Source organism: Eleutherodactylus coqui, chromosome 1, assembly GCF_035609145.1.
Source record: "Eleutherodactylus coqui strain aEleCoq1 chromosome 1, aEleCoq1.hap1, whole genome shotgun sequence".
Lineage (NCBI taxonomy): Eukaryota > Metazoa > Chordata > Amphibia > Anura > Eleutherodactylidae > Eleutherodactylus > Eleutherodactylus coqui.
In genome coordinates, this window is record NC_089837.1 from 183,634,900 (window position 1) to 183,661,342 (window position 26,443).

Here is a 26,443-nt window from a genome sequence, read left to right on the forward strand (position 1 = left end):
CGCCACCATTTTGCAGTCCTCAGCCGCCCACACTGGATCACCTCCTGGTTACGAGATTTATAAATCCAGCCTGAACAAAGTGATAACTATGATCAGTTCTTCGAGCACCGTGGCTCAGCCAATCACAGCCATAGCTTAGTGAAGGCAGGATTTATGAATTGACTAAGCGGCGGCTTAGCCAAGTCATAAGTCCCTCCTCCTCAAAGTGATGGCTGTGATTGGTTCTTCAAGCACTGATCAGCCAATCAGTGCAGAACTCAATGAACCAATCACAACCATTGCTTTGTGGAGGAAGGATTTATGTATGCCGTGACCATGGTCGAGTTCATGGTAATAAACAGCTAATCTGTTCTTGGTATTTCACTGACCCTCTGGACGCACCTTCAGGAGGGGGTATATGCTGATACCATACCCCTCTCCTCCCAAGTAAGTGGAACTATGTCATTGCTATTGTTCCTCTTAGGAGTGCAGAAGGCTTTTTTCGTCATACATATTGTCTTTTTCATTCCGTGTAAAAGACGATTGTTCAGTTGTTTGCAAACCAGCCCCAAGTATTTCCAGACTTCCTTGGCAGACTAATGATGGGCGGAATGAGTTTTGACAAAAAACGTAAACGATTATTGGTGCATGTAAACAGATGACATTTAAAAGCAAACGACTAATTCACTTGTTCCAACGGGTAATTGCTCTATGTGAAAGAACCCTATCACATGACCACACATGATCGGGGCTAACCTGCCAAATATACTGCTGTCCTGCTGGCACCGAGATGGTCAGATCTGTGGACAACATAATATGGGCCAGTACAAAATAAGTGTTCCTTATTGCTTCACAGATGCACAGGTGACTTTCTTTTATCTTACTATACATGTGGTTAACCCTTAAGTGCCGGTTCACACTAGCGCTAAAGGATTTTCCTTTTCTTCTCCTATAAAGGAGCAGGAAATGGCACCCTCTGACCAAATGGAACTGTCATATGACAGAATCGAATAGCGTCGAACGAACCCCATTGGGTTCCATTTGGCCTCTTGCCGTCCATCCGGCATTTCACAGGACAGCATAGCCCTGCATGCAGCACTATTTCATTCTTTTTAACACTATTCAGTGATGGAGATTCCGAATGAAACCTTTGATGCTGATGTGAGCCGGCCCTAAGTGGGTTGAAGAGCTGCAGGCTTCCTTTTCTCTCTGTGCCTCTCTTTTCTCTTTTAGAGACAACAATTGGTGCTTTTAGACAATTTTTGAAATCAATCCGATGAGTGAAAGCGATTGATAATTGTTTGCTTTTCATTCATCGTTCATTTTCTGCAGGCATAACAATTATCGTCGGCCCATTCACGTATCATTCGGTTTCAACAGCAATCATTCAATCCCTCTTATTCGCTTTTACAGGGACTGAATGATCCTAGTTGGAATGCGCCAACAAGGTATTTGCTTGTTTAAACAGGTTGCATGAGTGCGAATGCGTTAGCCGCAACATCACTCGTTCAAGCGAGAATCGGCTCATCTAAAAGGATGTGGGTGTCTCAGATGACCTCAGACCCGTGTTAGGCATTGCAGATACTCTGTAGTTACAGCAAAAACTAAAGAAGCAGCCATTCAGACAGCAGTAAGTAAAAGTAATTACAATAAGATTATGTTCATATCTGTGTTTCTGCACAAGATATCGAACAAAGTAGTGCAGCATGTTGCGCTATTTTGTCTGTTAAGATCCCGGGGGACATGATGGAAAAAGACATAAGACCCTGTTATGGTTAACGAGGTCAGGCGGGTACCGTTCATGCCAGTCCGATGACAAAGCAAAACAAGTTACGGACATAGGTGTGAAAGAAGCCTAAGCATAAAGCCTCTTTCAAACGACCGTATACGTTTTTGCGCTCGGCCAATCACGGCTAAAAATCGCTTGAGTGAAGATTAGCCTCAATCAAGTCCCGATCTTAATTAGCATTTTCTTGTCCATTTCTTGATTGCAGGGTATCGGCATTAAAATACACTCGGAATGACTTCTAATGCTTAACTGGAGTAGCTCTACTCTTTTCCCAGAGTTGGACGCAGCTAATCTCCCTCCCCTCCCTTTTTCTCAGCTCCCATACAAGCCTATGGGAGCTTCCAGTGTATCTCAGCAAAAGATAGGGCAAGACCTATCTTTTCATGCATGGTATAAAATCGGTTGCCATTTTCATATGCTGATGCGCTTTTTTTGCCAGCATGATTTTTTTACGCGCCTAAAAATCCTTCATCTGAATGAACAGATTGGAATCTAATGCTTCAGATGGCCACGATTTTTTGACACGGCTATAATAGTGGCGTATATACGGTTGTGTGAATAAGGCCTTACACAAAGATTATGAATTACACATAATTTTAAGACTACATTTTGAGAACTGCTAAACTCTTTCCCAAGAAATTACATTATTGATCTAAGGTGAAGCTCCGCTTTTTGCTCAGCTTGATCCAATTACAGAAATAGTTTTTATGAACTTTTTACATTGCGACTGATAAGATAAAAAAAAAACATGAATATAAGTCTACAGAACTCTCAGTGCAGTCCAAAGTGGCGGCTCTCCCAGAAGAGGAGGCAGCAGTGAACAGGGATCCCCTGAGCATGTGCAGGACAGCGGAGAATCACTGGAGGATTGTTCGTCCTTTTTACTTATTTTTGGAATTGACTACTTAGTTGAGCTCCTGTAATGCAAAGGACATTGGTGGGAAGATTTATCAGTAATTGTCTCTTTCTGCTGTTATTTAGGGTGTTTGCACACTGCTGTGTAGATTTGGTATGGCATATCTGTCAATAAAAACTTAGAGGCTGCCATTCACTCAATGGATGCCAAAATACTTTCTTTTTGGCATTTGTTGGGCCTGTATGCATCAATATACCTTTGTTTTTGCTGTGTAGAATAGTGTAGTTGACTATGCTATTCTAAACAGAGGCATCCAGTAAAAAACACATACACTACATGGTATGCATTTATTTTACAAGGGAACTCATGGGCAACAAATGCCCATGTATACCTATACAATAGCATATACTGGAGGCATCCGTCAGAGGTATACATTGGGAAATCCTACTGACACATACCTCCAGCATAAACTGCACACAGTGGGAATTAACTCTTAAGGCCCGATGATCGCTACAAAATGATTGTTTGAGCGATCATCGTTGCGTCTAAACGCGCGGCCATTGTGCACTGCTAGCTGATTGTTAAATTCAGATCAACCTAAAAATCGTCGTTCGGCCTTATCAGGAGCTCTTAACGGATAGTACTGATAGCATTGTTACCCGTCGGAGAACAAAGGAGATCAATGCAGATAAGAGCCCTCAGGCTATTAACTGCATTCAGCTAATGCTTCCTTTGCACACTACTAAGCTATTAGGTAGCTGAGTAGCTACTTAACAGTTTGTGCAAAATGATCACTCAAAGCTGTCACTCAAACTGTCCTTTGAGCGATCTTTGAGCAATCATCGCTCCGTGTAAATGGGCCTATAGTAACAGGGGGAATTACTGGAGTTTCCTTTAAATGTGTTGTCTCACTTTTTACTATACATGACCCATCCTCAGGATAGGTCATTGATAGCAGATTGGCTGGGGCCTACCGCTTGGGATCCCAGCTGATCCCTGGACCGGTCACTGTAGGTATGGAGTTCTTTTTGTGCCGGAAGCAGACAGTTCCATACATTGTGCAATGCCCCAGCTAATATTACACGCTGAGTTCTAACAAAGTGAATGGAAAGCCAGCAACACTAACCTGGTCCACTGAGCAGTGTACGGAGCTATCTGCTTTCGGCACAAAGACAGCTCCATAACTAGCTGACCAGTAGGGATCCCTGCTCATCTGCTATTACTAACGTACCCTGAAAATAGGTCATCAATAGCAAAAAGTTGAAAAACCCCTTTAAGTTTCCTGCTGCATAGTTGTGTTTGTTATAGTAATGAGAGTAGGGAGTAATTGATGTCTTCTACCAAAGAAATGCTATCTGGATATGTATTATAGGCATAAAATAGGTTATAATTATGGCAATAAGGTCGATTTTCTGGGGTACAAAAAAATTTTTTCCATGGTGCCTGGAATTTAAGACCTTATTCTGGGTATTTTTGTGCCGCTGATTACGGAAATACCACCCATTGCATTCTAGGAGCTCTAGTTTTTGAGCTATTCCTGATATCATTATCTATTTTTGTTATATTTACGTTATTTTCCCGCCAGCATTTGCTTACTATTAGTACACATGGTACATATCGCCACCAATGCACATCAAACTTGGGTTGATAAAACAATTTGTAAAGACATTGAAGGGAAATGGAATACGTTTCGACTAAAAATGTAGAAAATTTCCTGCAATGAGCATGGAGAAGCTACGAGAAGGTAAATTCGATGGACCACAAATCTGGGAACTCATGAAAGACCAGCGTTTCCAAGATTCAGTGAACAACTTTGAGGGGCGTGCGCGATCGTTGTGTTGTAGAGTTATAAAGCATTTCCTTGGGAACTATAAGGCCGTAAACTCCGGTGAACTTGTGGAGAGTATGGTCACTTCTGCTCCTGAACACTTGGTTGTAACATGACCATCAGATTGCAGAACCTGCAGCCACTCTGGATGGATTTCCAGATTGTCTTGGTGATGTAAGTGATGAACAGGGTGAAGGATCTCATCAGGAAATAAGGAGCGTGAAAGAACAGGACTGTGGATGATGGGATACACAAATGATGGCAGACTGCTGGTGACCGTGGAAGAACAGGACTGTGGACGATGGGATACACATATGATGGCGGACTACTGGTAACTGTGAAAGAACAGGACTGTGGACGATTGGACACGCATATGATGGCAGACTACTGGTGACTGTGGAAGAACAGGACTGTGGACGATGGGATACGCATATGATGGCAGACTACTGGTGACTGTGGAAGAACAGGACTGTGGACGATGGGATACGCATATGATGGCAGACTACTGGTGACCGTGGATGAACAGAACTGTGGATGATGGGATACACATATGATGGCGGACTACTGGTGACTGTGGAAGAACAGGACTGTGGACGATGGGATACACATATGATGGCGGACTACTGGTGACCGTGGAAGAACAGGACTGTGGAAGATGGGATACGTATACTATGGCAGACTACTGGTGACCGTGGAAGAACAGGACTGTGGACGATGGGATACACATATGATGGCGGACTACTGGTGACTGTGGAAGAACAGTACTGCGGATGATGGGATATCCATATGATGGCGACTACTGGTGACCATGGAAGAACAAGACTGCAGACGACGGGATATGCATATGATGGCAGACTACTGCTAAAACATCCAGTAGCATGTCCAGGAATATCTCTTCGCAAGAAATCACAAAAATGTAGTTTCATCGACAGCTTTGGTATTATTCGTGTTCTAGGCTTTTTGGGATCTATCTTTGTACCTTCTGATTTTGATTGATAGCCATTACACATACAATACAATATGTGTACAGGTATACATCTATATGGACATATGTCATATCTTGATAAGCAGACCTGATGGAGAAAACCTAATGTCATTTCCAGAATCTGTGACCCCAAAATACCAAAAAAGTTCTAACACTTCAGTCACCAAAATTTGTGTTCCCCAGTAATGGAGTGGTTGTGATGTTTCCTGCCATTATCAATCTTGTTCTAGAATTCTAACTAAAGCCCATTTTATAATCTAAAAATGAGTGCTAATAAGTAAGAAGCCTTGCCCTGAAACAACCCTGTGCTGTTGCGTCCTCGCTCATAAGGTCTTTACATGCTTCACAAGGCACAGCAGGGGTTAAATGCATTAGCTCTAAGATGGCTGCAACCCGGAAATAAAACATTTATGGATCTTGTCAAAGGGAATTGGAAAACAGGCAAGATGAGAGTGATTAGCTGCTTTTACATTGTGGAACTGGTAAACTGCATTTCTTTCTTTCACAAAACCTGGAAAACTACTTGTCCGAGTCTTCTTGGAAGTGTCTTCTAACTTGTCTTCACTGATAGCATAAAATGTGTATTTGTTCTGGTCTTCTGTCCACATAACTACTCTTTAGAGTGCCTTCCTGTGTTTCTGTAATGAAACCAGTCTATCAAGAAAAATTGACTGAAAGGGTAGGTTCATATGTCACTGAGAGGGAGCAGGATGTGATATTGGGGAAGTGGGAGGGGGGGGGGGGGGTTGTACCCTGTGATCCCCACCTATCGCTGGAACAAAGGGGCCACACTGCTTTACCTCTTAAAATCGTGCATATGTGGCCCCATCACACTGAGCAAAAGATTTCAACTTCGATCTCTGATATCTTTAGATCTCCAAGTCTGAGGACAAACGCTATCTTTTCTCCTTAGGGAGAGTACCTAGAAGGTGAGTGAGGAGACTCAAAAGGCCATTCATGCTCCTCTGGGTAATATGCAAATAATGGAGATGGAGTAATACCTTCACTGTGCCACCTATGCTGCCTTCCAATGGGTGGCACTATGAGGGTATTATTCCATCTCCCTTATTTTTTTTTTTTTAAACATTAAATTTTTATTAGCATTTTCTGCATACGTACAGTTTATAAGTTGAACAACGACACATGTTAGTGACAGTAAAGTTGGTGCAATCTGTATTTTCTGATACTTCATGCCAAGGTCGGAAAACATGGATTTTGAGAGGAGTTGGGGGGTGGGGGGGAGGGGTTGAGGGGGGGGGGAGGGGGGTAAAAGGGGGAGGGAATAAACATTACACAACAAACTTATATATGTACTTGAAGTTCAGTTGTCTAACTTGTCCTCATGTACCTTTGTAAATTTGTGTTATACACTATAATGTAAACAGTTATACCAAACATAACAAAACAAAACATTGGCAGATCATAGAGTTGTGTTAGGTTGTTTTCCAACATCCCCAAACCTCTTTGTGTTTTTTTAATGTATTATCTCTCAGCGCTAACCAGTTTTCGAATGTTTTTTGTTCAGCCATACGGTCTATAAATTCGCTGTATGTAGGAGGGAGAGGGGAGTTCCAGCGTTTAGCTATAAGCGCCTTGGCTGTCATCATTGCATGAGATAGCAAGTATCTAGTACCAGGGGGGTATTGTTCCATCTCTAGCAATAATAGGGTGATTTTCTCCTTCCTTTCTATGCGGATATTTAGGGTCCTATCTACTTGGTTGAGGACTGAATTCCAAAAGTTGTTCAGCTTTGGGCACGACCAAAATATATGGGAGATTGTACCCCTTTGATTGCAGCCTCTCCAGCATCTGTCGTTATTATGATGGAATCTGGCGGCAAGCAAGCTAGGTGTATAATACCATCTCAGGTATATTTTAAGTTGTGTTTCCAGGATACCCATTCCTTTTGTAGATCTACATGCATATTTGTAAGCTGTTTCCCATCTCTCGATTGGGATACTTTCGCCTATTTCTTTTTCCCAGTTGAGAATATGAGATTTTTTGTGTGTGATAAGGTTATCAGTTAGAGTATCATAGAAATACCTGGTATCCGATTTTCCCATCGAGGGAGGCGAATTAATCCTCCCAAGAACAGTCGTCGGGATCCCGGTGCCAGAAATGGGATTTTTCTTTAAAAAGGCTGATATTCTAGTGTAATTAAACAAATCATTGCCTGTCAGGTCAAATTCGGATTTTAATATATGAAAGGGTTTTATCCCTTTTCCTGTGGTGAGGTTGTCCAGTGTTTTCATACCTTTCTGGACCCAGGAATCAACATTTATATCTGGTATGAATAAGCTTAATATTCTCAGTGGAAGGACCGGTTTCTTATCTGAATTATGTGAGGCTGCTTTTTTTGAGAACTCCCTCCAGGCCTCTATAGAGGCCTCTACCGTCGGGGGCGGGCACCTCAGGATGATTTTTAAATTGGGGTGATTTTTTGTCGCTGTAAGCGACGCGGCCAATAGTAACGAGTCTCCCTTGAGGGGATGGATGTAAGACGTCTCCATTCCGACCCAAGCCATCGCTCCGTTAGTCCTCAACCAGTTTCTAGTTTGATTTAGAATAGTGGCGGTGTAATATTTCCCTATGTCTGGTACATCCGCACCCCCTTTTCTGCGGTGTAAGGACAGAATTGAGAGGGCTACCCGCGGTCTGCCCCCCGGCCAGACAAAGCCTGTTAATTGTTTTTGCAATCCTTTAAGAGTTTTGCCAGAGATCGGGATTGGCAACACTCTAAAGAGGTACAGGATCCTAGGCAGGATTTTCATCTTATATGTCATAATTTTCCCCAGCCAAGAGAGGCCAATCTCCGATAGGCGGTCCAGCTCTTTCTGAATGGAAGTTATGAGTGGTATGAAATTTAGATCCTCTAGTTCGTTTAGGTTTGCTGATAGTGTTGTGCCTAGATATGGGATACCTTCCGGTTTCCACTTGAAGGGGAACTCCGTTTGAATTTTTTGTTTGAGATCTTTTGAAATATTCACTCCCAGTATTATTGATTTATCTACGTTGAGTTTGTAGTATGAAACTTTTTCAAATTGCCTTAGGATATGGTAGGCTTCTCTCAGGGACTCTAAAGGTGATGACAACGTGAGGACGATGTCATCGGCGAATAAGCCGATCTTATGTTGACGGAGGTTTTGGCAGATTCCCCTTGTATCGGGAGAGCATCTTATCGCCTCCGCCAAAGGCTCCACCATTAGGACATACAAAATGGGTGAAAGGGGGCAACCCTGCCGAGTCCCATTAGATATTACAAATTTATCAGACAATGCCCCATCAATCAAAACCCTGGCGGTAGGGCAGGAGTACAGGGCCCGGACGGCGCGAATCACACCCTCCCCAAAACCAAATTTTTCTAGGGCTTGGAAGGCGTATCCCCAGTGAACCCTATCAAACGCCTTTTCCGCGTCTAAGGCTAGTATAGTGGTTGGGGTGCCCGAGATTTTTTCTGAATGGATAAGGTTGAGTAACTTCCTCGCGCCGTCCGAAGCCTGCCGCCCCTTTACAAAACCCGCCTGGTCGGAATGCACAATGCTAGGAAGTATGTTGAGCATTCTACTAGCCAATATCTTTGCATATATTTTGGTGTCCGTGTTGAGCAAAGATATTGGCCTAAAGTTTGCAGGGTTATTCGGTTCTTTGCCCGGTTTAGGCAATACCACTACGGTGGCCTGGAGCATCTCTTCTGGGAATGTTCCTTTGGTCATTATAGAATTTAGGGTCCTCCCCAAATATGGGGAGAGATGCTCCGCGAAAAGCTTATAATATTCGGACGAAAAGCCGTCCGGCCCAGGGGCTTTCTGACCCTTCATAGAAACTATTGTGTCCAACAATTCCTGAGTTGATATTGGACTATCTAGGGTGGCTAGTTGTGGTTTGCTAATTCGTGGGAGGTCTATCCTACTCAAGAAGGAACCAATACTCGCCTCCGTTGGGTGAGATAGTTGCGGGTCCTCCCTTAAATTATATAATTTACTATAGAAGCTACGGAAAGTCTCGAGTATTCGTTTTGGATGGGTAATCTTACATTCTTTTTTGTTGGGGTCCCAAACATAAGGGATGTTAGCTTTAATTGTTTTTTTTCTTATTAAGTTAGCCATCCATTTCGTGGGTTTGTTGGTCGAGACATAAATATTGGCACGGCGGGAGGTTATTTCTTTGTCAAAGTCTCCTTGCAACACTCTGCGTAGTTCTAGCCTGGTTTTGAATAGTTCTGAGAATAGTGTTTGGGTGGGATGGGCATGAATTTGTTTCTCTAACTCATGAATTTTCCCCATTAGTGTCTCCATATTTTTTAGTTTTTCCTTTTTGTATCTCGCCCCAATTTTTATGAATATACCCCTCATGTAGGCCTTATGGGCCGTCCAGAGGAGCTCAGGGCCGACATCAGGTGTATCGTTTGATATGAAATAGTTCTTTAATTCTTTTTGGATTTCTTCTTGGAATTTAGGTAACTTCATCAGAAAGGTGTTGTTCCTCCACAGCTTATTGGCCAGTCTATTTTCCCCAAAAGCCAGGGAGGTTATAACTGGAGCATGATCCGACCACGTTATAACTCCCACCTCTGCTTTAACCACCGAGGCTATGAGTGATTTGTCCACCAAACTTAGGTCTATACGGGAGAAAGACCTGTGGCGGGGTGAGAAGAAGGTGTACTCTCTAGCCGACGCATTAAGACACCTGAATGTGTCGTATAATGCAGCTCCTCTGATCCACTCGCTCAGAGATCTTCCCCCTCTAGTTTCGCGGGTTGAGGTATCAATAGCTCTATCTGGAACTAGATTGAAGTCACCATTAACAGTCAGCGCTCCCTTGGCCACCCGATTCACCTTTTTTAGGAGTTTATTTAAGAAATGTATTTGTTTAGAATTGGGGACGTATACGTTGACTATTGTAAGTTGTGAGTTTTTTAAGGAACCTACCAAAATTATGTATCTTCCTTTCGGATCACACAGTTGTGTTTCTATTTTGAATGGAGCTGTGTCTCTGAACGCAACTGACACCCCTGCATGTTTTTTATGTGCACATGCGTGTATAATTTGTGGGAATTTTTTATGTGACAATCTATGGCTATCTGTAGCTAGCAGGTGTGTTTCTTGCATACATACTATATCCACTCCGCGGCGGACGGCTTCCTTCCATATTGCATTTCTTTTAAAGGGAGTATTCAGGCCGTTGGCGTTCTGTGACATTATTTTGATCGACATCTCATCCTGGTTTTGCTTCTGTTATAGATGTTCGGGGGTTAGAAAGATCTGCATGATGCTGCCAAAAACAGAAACTACAAAAACATAAAACAACAGTATCCATGACATACAATTTAACAAGTAGCATGGTTAGTAACATTTCCTCGCCGAGGTCCCTACACATTTTTTGGCGGGTAGAATTGCCGTGTGCAGAAGACCTGGCACCGCAGGAACTCGGGTTAGTCCTACGTTTTGTACAAGCTATCGCTTGCATTCACGTTCTTGGGGGGGATAAGTCCTTGTGGTGAGTAGACTCACTTTCAGACAGAGTAAAGGGGGAGAAGGAGTAAAGAGAGTCCCTGGTGGGTCTTGGTTCGCCTCTCACTCTCAAGAGTAAGTGTTATTATTCCTGCTTCTTGTGTCGGGATTTCCCAGACCACCGCTGCCGGGGTTGCTCGGGGGGCGGTCCTGTATCCTAATGCCCCAAGATTGTAAGGTTGCAGAAGCAGAGGTAGGGTTCAGGAGCACGTGTGTTGCGTTCTCTCTGGAAACAATTAGCTTCGTGGGGAATCCCCACCTATAGGGAACACCAGCTTCTCTGAGAGCCGCCGTCACTCTTGCAAAGCTCCTTCTTGCCTCCATTGTAGCCTGAGACAAGTCAATGAAAACACGGAGGTCTGCATATGGGCTTGGTAATACTTTTAATTTCCTGACGGCATTCATCAGAGCCTCCTTGGTGCTAAAATAATGAATGCGTATGATAATGTCTCTCGGTGTATTCTCTTTCAAAAATTTCGGGAGAGGGAGCCTGTGGGCTCTATCGATTTTTAGCTCCTGCTCTGGGACTTCCGGGAGGACCTTGCGTAGGAAGCGCAACATAAAGCTCATAATTTCAGAGTTGGTAACCTTTTCTGATACACCCCTTATTTTGACGTTATTACGTCTGTTCCTGTCCTCAAGGTCAGTTAGCTTTTGTTGCAGTCTGGTGACACTCGCCTCTAAATCATAGTGAGAGTCTATTAGTGAATTATGGGACCTGACCAATTCTCCCATCTTTGTCTCCGTTTTTTCTATGCGAGTGTTAACTTCCTTGACTGAGGAATCGACATAGGAAGTTAAGTTTTTAATATCGAGGTGAATAGTGTTGTGCAGAGCCATGATGATTTCTTTAATATAAAGCTCTGAAGCTGGTTTATTTGAAGCTGACAGATCAGCCAGGCTGCTCTCTTTCACACTGTCAGGGGGGTTGTATGTGGTGTCTGAGCTATTTGAACAGGGCTCGTCTGACAGCCTTTGCTTTTGTTTTTCTGGGCTGTTTGTGGGTGAGGGGGGGGTTTGCAGCCTCATGTGTGGCGCCATTTTGTGACTTTTGTCCCCTTTCCCTCTGTCACCCTCTCTGCCTGCTTCTGCCGCTAGTCCCTCTGGCTGCATAACGGAGCCCTCCTCCGTGACTGCTGGTGTTTTCCCTGCTGTCGTCGGCTCACCTTGCTCTGCAGCTTTCAGGGCTGTCTGCCTCTCCTCCATCAGCGCGCCGGTAGCTGCAGTCTCCTCCGGCGCCATGTCAGATGCGGTAGCGCGCGCTGGGAAGAAGTCCTCCAGTCTTGCCGGTTTTCCTCTGGTCGTCCTCCGTTTTGTCATCTCCGGGTGCTGGGGAGGTATACCGGCGCCTTGGGATGTTTTTTTCTCCCTCTTCCGACGCTTTAAAGTTGCTTGGAGTCTTTATCTTTACCGGAGCACAAGCTCAAGCAACCACTCCGGAGCCTCACCAAGCCACGCCCCCCATCTCCCTTATTTGAGGACAAAGGAGCACGGTGCTTGGAGAAATACTATTGGTGAATTGCATATCATGGGAAACAAGTCCAAACCAGTGACATCTTCTGACATGTTTTGAAGTGAACCTTCACGTTAGAGGACTGTCTGGATATAACACTACATACTGCAAGCTTTATGTTGTGTGGTGGATAAATGCCAAGTACTATCCATGTGTCTCAACTGTAAAGGTAGCCATACACTTTAGATGGATGGTAGCCAAACCCACTGATTTCCCTTGAATGGGTTTGCTGTGCAGTTGTGGAAATCTCTCTGTAAGTGTTAAGGCAGCAGAAATGTAGTCCTAAGCTCTTGTTCACATCCTGAAGGTTGCAAGTTCAATCCCTGTGTGGTTCAGGTTGACTCAGCCTTCCAGCCTTCCAAGGTCAGTAAAATGAGTACACAGCTTGCTGGGGGGTAAAAAGATGACCTGGGAAGGCAATGGCAAACCATCCCCCAAAAACAGTCTTTCAAGAAAACGTCAGGATGGGAGTCAGTCATGACTCAGTGCTTTACCTTTACCTAAGGAATAACAGAATATTGCTCCTTTTCTCAAGATTATAATGGGTCCCATGAGTTAGACCCCACCGATCAAAATGTTATGGCATAACCTTATGATTTACCATAACATTTTATGATGGGAATACCCCTTTAATCCAATCCTGTTCATATCACTGATAGCTTCTTTGAACTACACCGAGGAATAGAATTTTTCAGTCTTGTCAGTTCTGCAACCCATTTTGATACCCTCTTGTTTATCCCATGTCTAGCCGTGAAGCAAATGATAAGGAGTGACATTATTTGACACTATCCTTTTAGTACATAGTCCATCAGACGTCAGTCCAAATAACCAGGAATAATGGTTGCGGCAGTCCTATTGATTCCTGAATTTCCTACTTTTCCTCCCGTCAGCTCTTATGAGGTCCGATATATATTTCATGCCACATCTAGAAATGAGCAGCATTTGCATCCCTCTTCATAAGACCGTTAATTCTCAAGTCATCAGGGCAGATGTATCGGGGAAAGCCGAGAGCTGGTTAGCATTGCACTGAGTAGCTATTGATTAATGTGGTAATCAATGAGGGCAATCCGCTGCAGAGATTTGTTTTGATGACAGCAGCACGCTGTATATGGCAGCCCCGGCCTCTTCGACGCGAGTTGTTTGACACTGCAGAGTATTTTGGCTCAGACCTCAAGGAAAGCAGTCGCTGATGTGTTTTATTTGAACATTTCCGTCAATGGTTACATTGCACTGCTGCTTGTACGTTCATACGACGCTCACCAGCTCCATCCCTGACGGCAGCATTCTCATGCCTCTGATATGTTCTCTGGGCTTGTCCAGTTTCTGCTCCAGACGCTACACTCAGGGACAGGTAACCATCGTGGTACTGCAGATGGGGCAGGTTTTGTATGCTCATCTTAACACAGAATGCAGCATTCACGGTAGCGCAGTCATCGTTGCATGATTCAGAAGAATGATGAGACTTGCCTGGAATGTGCTCGGCCTGCCGTTAACCCGTTGAGAAATACTGATGTTATGTATGTATAGATTTATAGAATAGGTTTTTCTTTAGTATGTTTTATTACCCCCCCCCCCCCCCCCCCCATTGGTGCAGAAAGATCTATCATCATTCATCTGGTGGAAGAATGAAGTTGGCCGTGGAAGGGGTTAATTTGCATTATGGGAGATGAATTGCATGTCCGGCACCTTGTATTGTCTTGGATAACATTCATACGGATTGTCTGGGTTATTTTTAGCGGCTGTGTTTGGCAGAAGACAATTGGAGTGTCCTGTGTCCCCTCAGTCGTGCTGTGGTTAGTACATTTTAAGAGCCTATTGAAAAGCAATGAGTGCCTATTTCTGTGCTGTGATTAACAGGAGGAAGAGACAGAGCTCTGATGGAAGGCGTCTGCGGTTCGCTCTTTACCGAGGCATTACAGAGTGCAGCAATTGATCAACCCTTTGCCACCTTTGGGATGGGGTGTCATAACAGAAGAACACGTTCAGCTTAACACATGAAAGTCATTTTCTGTAGACCGTTGTATGTAATGTAGGGTACAACAGCACTTATACATTAGCATTAGTCAATAAGTCACTATGATATCATCTGCCTCCTAAAATGCTATATGATGTATTACTATTATTATTAGGGTGTGTTAAATGTTTAACTCTGTTAATATTGATACCAAGTCAAGGCAGAGCGACCAAAGCAAACTATTATTAGTATTTACTATCAAGTTTGTATCTGTAATTCAATTATAGTATCAATTTTATTATTAATTCTGGATCATTTGAAATATTTAAGTGCATTTTCCACAATCAAGTTTAATAGGACTCTAGTCATTCATGCTTTTCAGAGTATCTACTAATTTGTGATGCAATGAGCTGATGCCTGTTAAAGGGGAAATGCAATTCTAGATACTATTCTGTTAGTGTAACATTGCGGGTAGTACATATGTTACTATAACAATGAGAATTATGTTATTACTGTCTCCGGTTCAAACAAGGCATGAAAACTTCTGTACTGTTTGTTATGTTTCATTAGTAAATGTGGATGTGTTAGTGATGGTAAAATTACATGCACTGGTCGCTTTAACTCTTCACTGCATTTTGTATCATATATGATACAGTACACATATCGCCGTATATTTCTTAAGGGAATAGTTTTACCTCTACTGCATGGTGTAACAGATATGAGACACTCCATGGTATTACTATGTGGTTCTCAGAGCAGCCACTAGATGGCATAGCTGGTGAGTTGCAGATTATATAGAACATAATTTTTGTCATGTTTTTGGAAGTTCATGCAGTGAGGGGTTAAAGTAGTTGTGCATACACTACTTTAGTTCTAAAGTTATATCTAGAAATTGCATATAAATCCAAATGGCCAGTGATATTGTTTTGATATGTTGTAATTGTATAATTTTACAGTTTTTTATTGTTTTTACTTGATTTTTACCGTAAATTTGTTTTTAGGCTTTTGTAGTCATTTCCCAGTTTTATGAACTAAAGCATAGTAACAGTGTAGTGAAAAGCTCTGCACTTTTCTAGTGTATATTTGTACTCTAATTCTACACCATTTTTAAGATCCTTGTTTGTTGTCAGTGGATGAAATTACAGTACATCCACACCTATTAGGCCTCATGTCCACGGGCGCGTCGGATTTCACATGCGGGAGCATGCAGCAGAATCCGACCCTGCCCGCGGCCGAGGATACTGTGTTAGTCTTCTGCTTACCTGTCCGGGTCTTCTATCTTCTTCATTATGAATGTGTGCGAAAGCACCTTTGGAGTTGTTTTCTTTCAACTCCTACTGTTCCGTGGGATCCGCGGACCACCTGCAGTTCAGTTGTGGACAGCCCGCAGATCAAACGGCTTACTTTGACTTCAATGGAAGCCGTCCGTGTGGGATTCACACTGAAATGGTTGTAACATTAGAAAGTCCCATTGACAATCGTGTTAAAAAAAACGCAAGTGTGTGGGAGCCCTTACTGTGAGTTTATTACAGTTGCATCCAGTCTAGGCAATTCATAGTGAGATAGCTGCACAAGTTTCTCTTGTTGTGATGGTTTGCTACATTATATCCATGTACTAGCCTAGAGTCCAGGCTCATGATCTGGCCATACTTCAAACAGGTGTAGGACTAGGTAGGTTCAGGTTCTAAACCTCTGGTCCCATTCACAGACAGCAAGCAGAGCTCTTCACCATGACGAGCTATAGCTGAACAGTGTTTATTACAGAGCTCCATACCTTTTCACTACACAGCGATTAAGCATACTTTACACATATCTATGAAACACAATGCTCATGGTTTGCAGTATTTTCCACTGCAAATGGCTGGTGAATGCTCAGAACAGTATATGTACATTTTTCTGACTCCAACCATACAATTTATTTTGATGAAGATCTACATTAGTAATTATACTCTGTTCATACCGGGAAGGCGAAAAATAATAAAGGCAAGAATGCAAATATGGAGGCTTGCAATAGTACCTATCTTTAATTCTTTTTCATTGTTACAGGCGACTTGGACTATTACTGGCTGGACCCTGCCACATGGCACACTAGAGACACATCCCCTCTTGGTTCGGTAAGAACATTCACTACTATATCAAAAGTAGTGCTAGGCATAATACTATGGCATAGAGCAGCTTGAGAAAGGCGGAGGTCACACTGGCTGTATCTCTGCATGCAGCGCTGTATAGATTACCTTTGTCTTCTGCTCTTTAGCGACAGTCATAAATTGTACAATACCTCTCACTGTTGGACGATGTTTTTGATATGCTCCTCTTTATACATGGATACAATATAAAATTGAAGATTATTCAAAAAATGTTAGTGTCTGTGTCATACATTAAAGGACATATTCACATCACGTTTCAGTTCCATCCTGCGTTATGTCCCAAATCCCCAAAACGGCATTGGAACAGAACTCCTAGACAGAAGCTAGGTTTGCCATTCTACAAAAAACATGGTGGACCATAGAATGCCAGAAACTATGTTATTCTTTCCGGCACAGAATTATGGAAATTAATATAAACCTGCTGGAATGGAGGGCCATTGGTCTACATTGCTCATATTGGTAAAGTGGTGGTACAGTTTCCATCCAGGGAGTCTGTGCCAATCTTGTTTTCAGGACGTTAACCAGGATGGAACCCCTGGACAGAAATTCAAATGTGGTGTGAATATACCCTAATGAAGAAGGTATAATGATGGTTGCAGAGACTCAGAGTAATGTATATAGACTCTTAAAGTTGTTTGTTGCCAATTATTAGTAATTAGAGATGAGCAAGCATACTCGATAAGGCAAACTACTCGAGCGAGTAGTGCCTTATTCGAGTACATGCCCGCTCGTCTCTAAAGATTAAGCTGCCGGCAGGGGGCGGGGGAGAGCGGGAGGAACGGAGGGGAGATCTAAATTAATTCAGGGTTTCCAACTATCCATAAATTCCTGGACAGAAAATAAAACTAAGACACTTTTTTCCAGTGCCCATAAAAAATGGATGCGTCTATGAAATCTAAATTTGCTGTAACTCATACATACACAACTGTATTTGGGGTTTGTGTTCCTTCAGTTTATATTTTACTAAGGGCAAGAGCAAATTTTGGTAGAAGAAAGTGGGAAAACTTTTACTTTTGAAATATTTTTTTCTAGAATGCAGACCTGTTTTGGTATAAAGATATATGAATTGAACACAGATTACAAATATGGACATGTGAACAAGCCCTGAATATGTCCAGTTCATGGCTGAATATACTGTGCGCCCTCCAGTGGAGATATTTGTTATTTAAACTCTACAATGAGGGGACAGGTGTAATCAAGAAAAATAATATTCAAGAGGAGTATTAAAAAAATCGACTTGGCAAATTGGCCATTTACATTTTGAAAAGTGATATTATCATACAGTACACGGAATAAAGAACAAGCAATAAACACAAACTGCAGGATTTTACATGAGTGGAACAGAACATAAAGAGGGCTGGAAAAGTAGGAATAGAACAGAAGGGACAAAGTACATGGAGGACAAGAGAAAAAGTGCAAGAAAAGTAAGAAGAGGACAGAGGGCAGGTAGTGCATGTAGAGAAGAGGAAAGCTTGAAGTAAGGAGTGAAGGAAGTAAACAGATAGTCAAGGGATGTATTACATGGAGAGAAGAGTAAAGCTTATACAGTATATTTAGAAATTAATCAGCGCAGCATTTTGAACCTATTTAGATGCTAACAATGGTATTCATAGGTGGATGTTCCCCTTTTAACTTCTAGTTCAGATATTAGAGCTGAATTGCTTTCCTACTCTGTCCTTATAGTTATGGTAAAATCTGCAGTAGAAAGGAATGAAGATTATTCTAAACCCTGACTCTTTGACCTGTGTATAGTAAAATGTTCTCTGCTTTTCTGAATCAACCTATTTGACATAATATATCCTGCTGAAATAGTTATTGTATGAAAAAATAGAGAAATGAATAGTAAGCACCTTCCCACGTTGTCTTTGATGTCTTCCTCCAGCACCCTGTTACCTGGCAGCCATCGAAGGAGGGCGATCGTTTAATTGGACGTGTTATTTTAAATAAGAGAACAAGTATGCCAAAAGAATCTGGAGCTCTTCTAGGTCTGAAAGTAAGTAAGCTTTTCTAGATAACCGTAAATTCTTCTACAAAGATCAGCTCTGTGATATATCACATGTATGTACTAAGCACACAGGCCCTCATTTATTTTTCAGTTTATGGCTGGTTTGGGCAGAAATTGAATAGGTAAAAAAGTCACACAAAAAAAGATAACACTCAAGTAAAGTGCGGGCGATCAAGCATTTTTAGACTCATTTATCCGGGGTTAAGAAAGGCTCAAAATAGTGATGCAAATGTGTGGAAGCATCATTAAGATAGACAATCCTGACTGCTATTGTTCTGCTTTATGTATGGAACGGTCAAACTGGAGGTTACAGATCTGGAGTCACTGGTTTGCAAGCTTTGAAAGCTTTCACATATGTATTCTTTCTGTTTAGCCAATGAAAGTATCACTTCCACAATACTTTTGTCTTCGTCATACAACAATATTTAACCTAGATTTTTCTGGCTAACACGGTACCATGCTATTTGTAATTATGCACTGGAAACTGTATGCCCTCCCAGTTTGTGAAAGGGCTCGTCCTGATCACAAGCTTTGCCGATGCTGGGACCCAAAGAATTGCCTATAGTTTGGTGGGGGACTCAGCAGGAAATTTTCATTTTACATGCAGCACCCTCACAGGGAAAGTACAGCATTGCTGAAATCCACAGGTTGTCCATTTAATGTAACACTGATGTGACAGGTCCTCAAGAGTATGAGATGCTCTTTGTGGTTCTTCTCTACTGTATCTAGGAGATAAGGGTCCTGATTGGGAAAACGCCCCATTACAGTAAAATAGAATTTAACCTAACCCCTTTAACCTAAAATATAACAGGTTTTGGAGAAAAATGTATTTTTATTATGATAAAGTTTCAACCCTTTGTACATTTGTACTTCTACATATCCCACTTGTCCACCAGCCTGACATATATGGCTTACAGTATGTAGTGGACATGTCATAAAAGTCAGAAAACCCCTTCATAGGTCTTAGTACTGTAGATAGTGTGAGGTATTGCAATGTTATACTTTGTAACTCTAGTATCAGTTCCAGTGTAGACAAGCTCCCAAGAGTAAAGGGGTTCTCTGTGATTTTGATGGTCTATCCTTATAATAGATTATTAACCCCTTAGTGACCAAGCCTGTTTGCGCCTTAATGACCAGGCCAAATTTTGCAAATCTGACATGTGTCACTTTAACATGGAAAAACACCAGAAAGGTTTTGCATATCCAAGCGATTCTGACATTGTTTTTTCGCCACATGTTGTACTTCATTTAGGCTGAAAAATTAGACCGATAGAATTTGTGTTTATTTATTAAAAGCGCCAAAAATTGGGAAAATTTTGAAAAAATCATAATTTTTTCACATTTCCAACTGCAATATCTTAAATATGTGCAAACATAATATAGAAATTTTTGCTAAGATTTATATTTCCACCCGTTTACTTTATTTTGGGCGCACATTGGAAAAACTTTCTTTTTTTTTAATCATTTAGGAGACGTATAAATTTAACGTTACTTTTTAGCATTTTGAGGAACACTTTGTTTTCCTACACCAAGCCAAGATTGGAAAGACTCATGAGTGTCAGAATAATACCCCCACAAATGACCCCATTTTAAAAACTACACCCCTTAGTGTATTCACTGAGGGGTGTCATGAGTATTTCGACCCCACAGTTTTTTTTCAGGAATTAGTTCAATTTAGAGGAGAAAAAGTAAAATTTCATATTTTTGCAAATCTATCATTTTAAAGACATATTTTTTTCCTACAGTTTACATGAAAATAAGGATTTACACCCCAAAATGAATACCCCTGTTTCTCCCGTGTTCAGAAATATACCCATTGTGGCCCTAATGTTATATTTGAGTCCACAACGGGGCCCAAAATGAAAGTAGTCAGTGTCTTTCAAAACAGAAATTTTGCTTGAAGTCCTTTTAGACCCCATAGCACACATGTAGAGTTCTTGAGCGCCCAAATCCATAGAAAACCCCCACAAACGACCCCATTTTGAAAACTAGACCCCTTAAGGAATTTATCTAGGGGTGTACTGCATATTTTGACCCCACAGTTTTTGAATGAATTCAAGCCAATTCTGTCATTTTAAAAACAGCTTTTTTTGTACAGCACACATATGAATGAAGACTTGCACCCAAAAATGGATACCCCTGTTTGTCCCGTGTTCAGAGACATACCCATTGTGGCCCTAATCTTATATCTGGATGCACAACAGGGCCCAAAATGAAAGGAGTAGTCAGTGGCTTTCAGAACATAGATTTTGCTTGAAGTCCTTTTAGGCCCCATTGCCCACTTGTAGAGTTCTTGAGCGCCCAAAATCATAGAGAACCCCCACAAATGACCCCATTTTGAAAACTAGACTCCTTAACGAATTTACCTGGGGTTGTACTGTGTATTTTGACACCACAGTTTTTGAATAAATTCAAGCAAAGCAAAAGGAATAAATTAGGATTTTTGTTTTTTGGGCAATTCTGTCATTTTAAAAACAACTTTTTTTGTACAGCACACATATGAAGGAAGACTTGCACCCCAAAATGGATACCCCTATTTGTGCTGTTTTCAGAAATATACCCATTGTGGCCCTAATTTTATGTCCGCATGCACAACGGGGCCCAAAATGAAAGGAGTAGTCGGTAGCTTTCAGAACATAGATTTTGCTTGAAGTCCTTTTAGGCCCCATTGCCCACTTGTAGAGTTCTTGAGCAGCCAAAACCAGAGAACCCCCATAAATGACCCCATTTTGAAAACTAGACCCGTTAACGAATTTATGTAGGGGTGTACTGTGTATTTTAACCCTACAATTTTTGAATAGATCTAAGCGAAGCAGTAAGAAAAAATTATGATTTTCATTTTTTGGGCTATTGCGTCAATTTAAAAACTGTTTTTTTTGTACAGCACACATATAAATGAAGACTTTCACCCCAAAATGGATACCCCTGTTTGTCCCGTGTTCAGAAACATACCCATTGTGGCCCTAATAGACTTACAGGACACATGGCTAGGCCTACAATGAAAGGAATACCCGTTGGATTTCAGGGTACAACTGAATAAATTTCAGGCCCCATTGCCCACATATAGAGCCATTGAGCGGCCAAAACTATAAAAAAAACCTCAAATGACCCCATTTTGAAAACTAGACCCCTTAACAAATTCATCTAGGGGTGTACTGCGTATTTTGACCCCACAGTATTTGAATGAATCTAAGCAAAACAGAAGGAAAAAGTAACGATTTTCAATTTTTTTGGCAATTTTTTAAATTTAAAAATAGGTTTTTTTGTACAGTGTACATAGGAATGAAGACGTTCACCCCAAAATGGATACCCCCGTTTGTCCCGAGTTCAGAAACATACCCATTGTGGCCCTAATTTACTTACAGGACCCATGGCAAGGCCTATAAAGGAGGGAACATCCGTTGGATTTCAGGGCACAACTGAATAAATCCCAGGCCCCATTGCTTATTTGTACGGAATAAAAATTGACTACCTAAAAATTCCCCCCCCCCCCCCCCGCCCTACACACACACTCCGCGCCCTTTTTGGCGTTCGCAAATCTTAGATAACAGTAATAATGTGAACTGTGTGGTATTTCCAAAGACAGGGGTAATTATGGAGGCTGGTTGGAATGGGCCCATGGGGCAATAAAACCGGGTATTCCCCCTCCTCTCATGCTTTTTGGGGGTATTTCGTGACCTTAGTGGCAGGGATGGGGTGAAAAGTGGCATTCCGTGAGTCTCCGTAAGCTTGATGCGGTGCGGCGGTCTCACATAGAAGGCGCTCAACAAGCTGCTCCTGGAACTGCAGGAAGGCGAACGTTCCCGGGGCTTCTTGTAAAATACGTATTACAGGTAGCGGTCTGAATAACGCCGGGCTCTCGCAGCCGTAGGCGGAATCTGCTTGCGGAGGCCCGCAGCGGATCCCAGCTGTGAGCCCGGCTGTGACCCTGCGTACAGCCGCATAATGTACTGCGCATAACTGCGTACTTACACGGGCGGTCATGCGCAGTACACTTTTTTTTTTGTTTGTATTTCCCGCACCGTCGCTTAGCGATGACGCGGGTACCCGCAGCCCGTATACAACGTAGTTGCGTATGGGCAGCGGGTATATCCGCGACCATGGAGCACAATGGGCCCTATGCTGCGTATATCCTCGGTAAAATAGAACCTGCTGCGTTCTCTTTTCTGTGAGTGGATTACATAATTCCGACCCGCTAATGTGAGCGGAATTGTGTAATCCAATGCGATTGATCTGCGTATTACCGCGGATCAGACGCATGCGGAATCCGTAATTCGTATCCGGTCATGTGAGACCGACCTAAGGTAGATCGCTACCTTTTTATCATGTGACCAGGGACCGCTCAACGAGGCCACCCGTCACTGCTCCAGGCTCTCAGTGACCGTTGGTCGCCTGGGAGCAAGGAGATTTTAAATTTCCTGGGCTCCCCGACTTCTGCGCATGTGTCTGGTATTTTGCTGGCGGTCACATATGCAGAATCCGGGTAAGTTCACGGATGAGGATCGCGTCGGGGTGCAAATACGGAGGCCTCCGGTAAAAAGTTTCATCTCCTCTCACCGATCACATCGGTGAGGGGAGATGAAACTTCAATTTTTTTTAAAACCTTTTTTACGTGATCGCCATTATCCATTGTATAACGGCGAACCCATGATCAGGAACCGGTCACCGCGGCCCCCCGTGAAATCTCCAGGCTCTTGGCTACGTTTTGTAGCCAGGAGCAGGGAGAATTTCAATTATCCTGGCAATCCACAGCTTTTGCGCATGCATCCGCCATTTTGGCGACGGGCGTGTGCGCAGAAGCTGGGGTAAGGTCCGTGGATAAATCTGGGGGCCTTATGTGCGTACTTTCATCCTCCCTTACGGATATGATCCGTGAGGGAAGATGAAACGTACGCTTTTTAAACTTTTTTAAAACTTTTTTTTAACTTTTTAAAAAAAAAAATTTTATTTAACTTTTTTACACTTTTTTTTAAACTTTACATGATCACTGTCATCCACTGGATAACAGTGATCATGTCCCCAGTGACATCCCTCTGCTCTTGGCTACACATGGCAGCCAGGAGCAAAGGGATTTTGAATTTCCCGGGGCTCGAGACCCTCTGTGCACGCGCCCGACGTCAATCATCGGGCGCGCATGAGCAGACGGGCACTTCGGGTCCCGTGACGTCGGGACATCGCAGAGGACCCGAGGTGAGTATTTTCACCTCCCCTCATGGATCCGATCCATGAGGGGAGGTGAAACGAGCACTTTTTAAAAACTTTTTTAACTTTTTCACGATCGCCGCTATCCATTGCATAGCGGCGATCGCGGTCCCCGGTAACACCTGCTGGTTCCCGGCTACCTTCGGGAGCCGGGAGCCAGGAGATTTTGAATTTGCCGGGGGCTCCCGGGCTTCTGCGCGTGACGTCATCGTCTGGCGCGCATGTGCAGAAGAGCGGCGGCGGGTCCAGGAGGACCAGATCTCCGGTGGACACCGCCGACAAGCCAGGTAAGAATTTTCAGCTGTCCTGGTGGATGCGATCCATCAGAGCAGCTGAAACTTTAACTTTTGGGGCACTTTTATTTACTTTTTTGCGATCTGCGCTATCCAGCTCCATGCTGTTGGCTACCTGCAGGCACCAACAGCATGGAGCTGTCACGTCCACAGCCCGAGGGGCTTTATTCTCTGCAGGACACATGTTTTTACGTCCTCAGAGAATAAAGCCCACTTCGGGAGGACATAAAAACACTATGGGCTGGTCGTTAAGGGGTTAATATCAGTTCGGGAAAGGGTCTGACTTCCAGCACCCCCCACTGATCATATAGTAGCAGCTGTGCCTTTTACCACAGTTCCCTTGCGCTTCAATAGGACTGAGCTGCAGAAAGCTACAGTCTGTCTGTAGCGCAGTCATAGAATGGTAGAGTTGGAAGGGACCTCCAGGGTCATCGACCCCCTGCTCAGTGCAGGATTCACTAAATCATCCCAGACAGATATTTGTCCAGTCTTTGTTCGAACACTTCCATTTAAGGAGAACTCACCACCTCCTATGGCAACCTGTTCCACTCATTGATCACCCTCACTGTCAGAAAGTTTTTTTCTAATATCTAATTTGTGTCTCCTCCCTTTCAGTTTCATCCCATTGCTTCTGGTCTTTCCTTGTACAAATGAGAATAGGGTTGATCCCTCTGCACTGTGACAGCCCTTCAGATATTTGTACAAAGCTATTAAGTCTCCTCTCATACATAGTAACATAGTAACATAGTATGTAAGGCCGAATGAAGACATTGTCCATCTAGTCCAGCCTGTCTATCCTACTGTGTTGATCCAGAGGAAGGCAAAAAACCCCAAGGCCAGAAGTCAATTAGCCCTTTTGGGGAAAAAATTCCTTCCCGACTCCCTAATGGCAATCAGACTGTTCCCTGGATCAACCCCTAATAGTTCCTACCTGCCTATATACCAGGATTGACACTTAACCTAAAATTTATATCCTGTAATATCCTTCTCCAGAAAGACATCAAGTCCCCTTTTAAACTCCTCTATGGATTTTGCCATCACCACTTCCTCCGGTAGAGAGTTCCACAGTCTAACTGCTCTTACAGTAAAGAACCCCTTTCTGTGTTGGTGATGAAACCTACTTTCCTCTAATCGTAGCGGATGTCCTCTTGTTACCGTCGTGGTCCTGGGTGTAAACAGATCGCGGGAGAGATCCATGTGTTGTCCCCTCATGTACTTATACATGGTTATTTGGTCGCCTCTTAACCTTCTTTTTTCTAGAGTAAATAATCCCAATTTGGACAGCCTCTCTGGGTATTCCAGTCCCGTCATTCCATGTATTAGTTTAGTCGCTCTTCTTTGAACCCCCTCAAGCACTGTGACATCTTTCCTGAGCACCGGTGTCCAGAATTGTACGCAGTATTCCATGTGAGGTCTGACAAGTGCCTTATATAATGGAAGGATAATGTTCTCGTCCTTCGCCCCTATACCTCTCAGCCTTCTTTTTTGCAAGCTAAACATTCACAGATCCAATAACCGTTCCTCATAGGACATGGTTCGCAGACTGCTTACCATCTTGGTAACTCTTCTCTGAACTTGCTACAGTTTGTCGATGGCTTATTTTAAAGTGGGGTGCCCAGAACTGGACACAGTATTCCAGATGAGGTCTGACTAAGGAAGAGTAGAGGGAGATCATTACCCTTACGTGATCTAGACTCCATGCTTCTCTTAATACATCCTAGAATTGTGTTTGCCTTTTTTTGCTGCTGCTTCACACTGTTGACTCAGTATACTGATATTCAGTCTATGATCTATTAGTATACCCAAGTCTTTTTCACATGTGCTGCTGCTTAGCCCAATTCCTTCAATTCTGTGTGAACTTTTTTCATTGTTCTTGCCCAGATGCAGGACTTTGAATTTTGTCCTTGTTAAATAACATTCTGTTAATCGCAACCCACTGTTCAAGTTTGACCAGATCTTTTTGAATCCTCTCTCTCTTCTCCAGTGCTGGCCATCCCTCCTGGCTTTGTGTCGTTGGTAAACATGATCAGTTTTCCTTCAATTCCCTCTTCCTGATCATTTATAAAAATGTTGAACAACACTGGGCCTAGGACAGAGCCTTGTGGTACCCCACTTAAGACATTCTCCCGTGGCAACCTGTTCCACTTATTGATCACCCTCACTGTCAGAAAGTTTTTTCTAATATGTAATTTTTATCTCCTCCCTTTCAGTTTCATGAGAATAACGCTAAACATGTTGGCTAATACTGCCTGTAGCTCTTCGACAATGATCCTTCAGATAGTCTTTGTTATGTTTTCCTTGAAGTCATCCAGAGTATGCGGATTATTGGCCTACAGTTTCTGCTTTAAATTTCCCCATGGATCAAAATTGTATGTGTACAAG

At 42.8% G+C, this 26,443-nt stretch overlaps 1 protein-coding gene across 1 annotated transcript in view; it reads left to right on the plus strand.

Annotated features, from left to right (window-relative positions):
- Positions 1–26,443, plus strand: part of RIMS1 (regulating synaptic membrane exocytosis 1) — a 363,560-nt gene that overhangs the window by 116,832 nt on the left and 220,285 nt on the right. The window contains exons 5-6 of the mRNA XM_066604485.1: positions 16,461–16,528; positions 18,444–18,554. Of these exons, the coding sequence (XP_066460582.1) occupies positions 16,461–16,528; positions 18,444–18,554 (179 nt within the window). The remainder of the gene's footprint in view (positions 1–16,460; positions 16,529–18,443; positions 18,555–26,443) is intronic.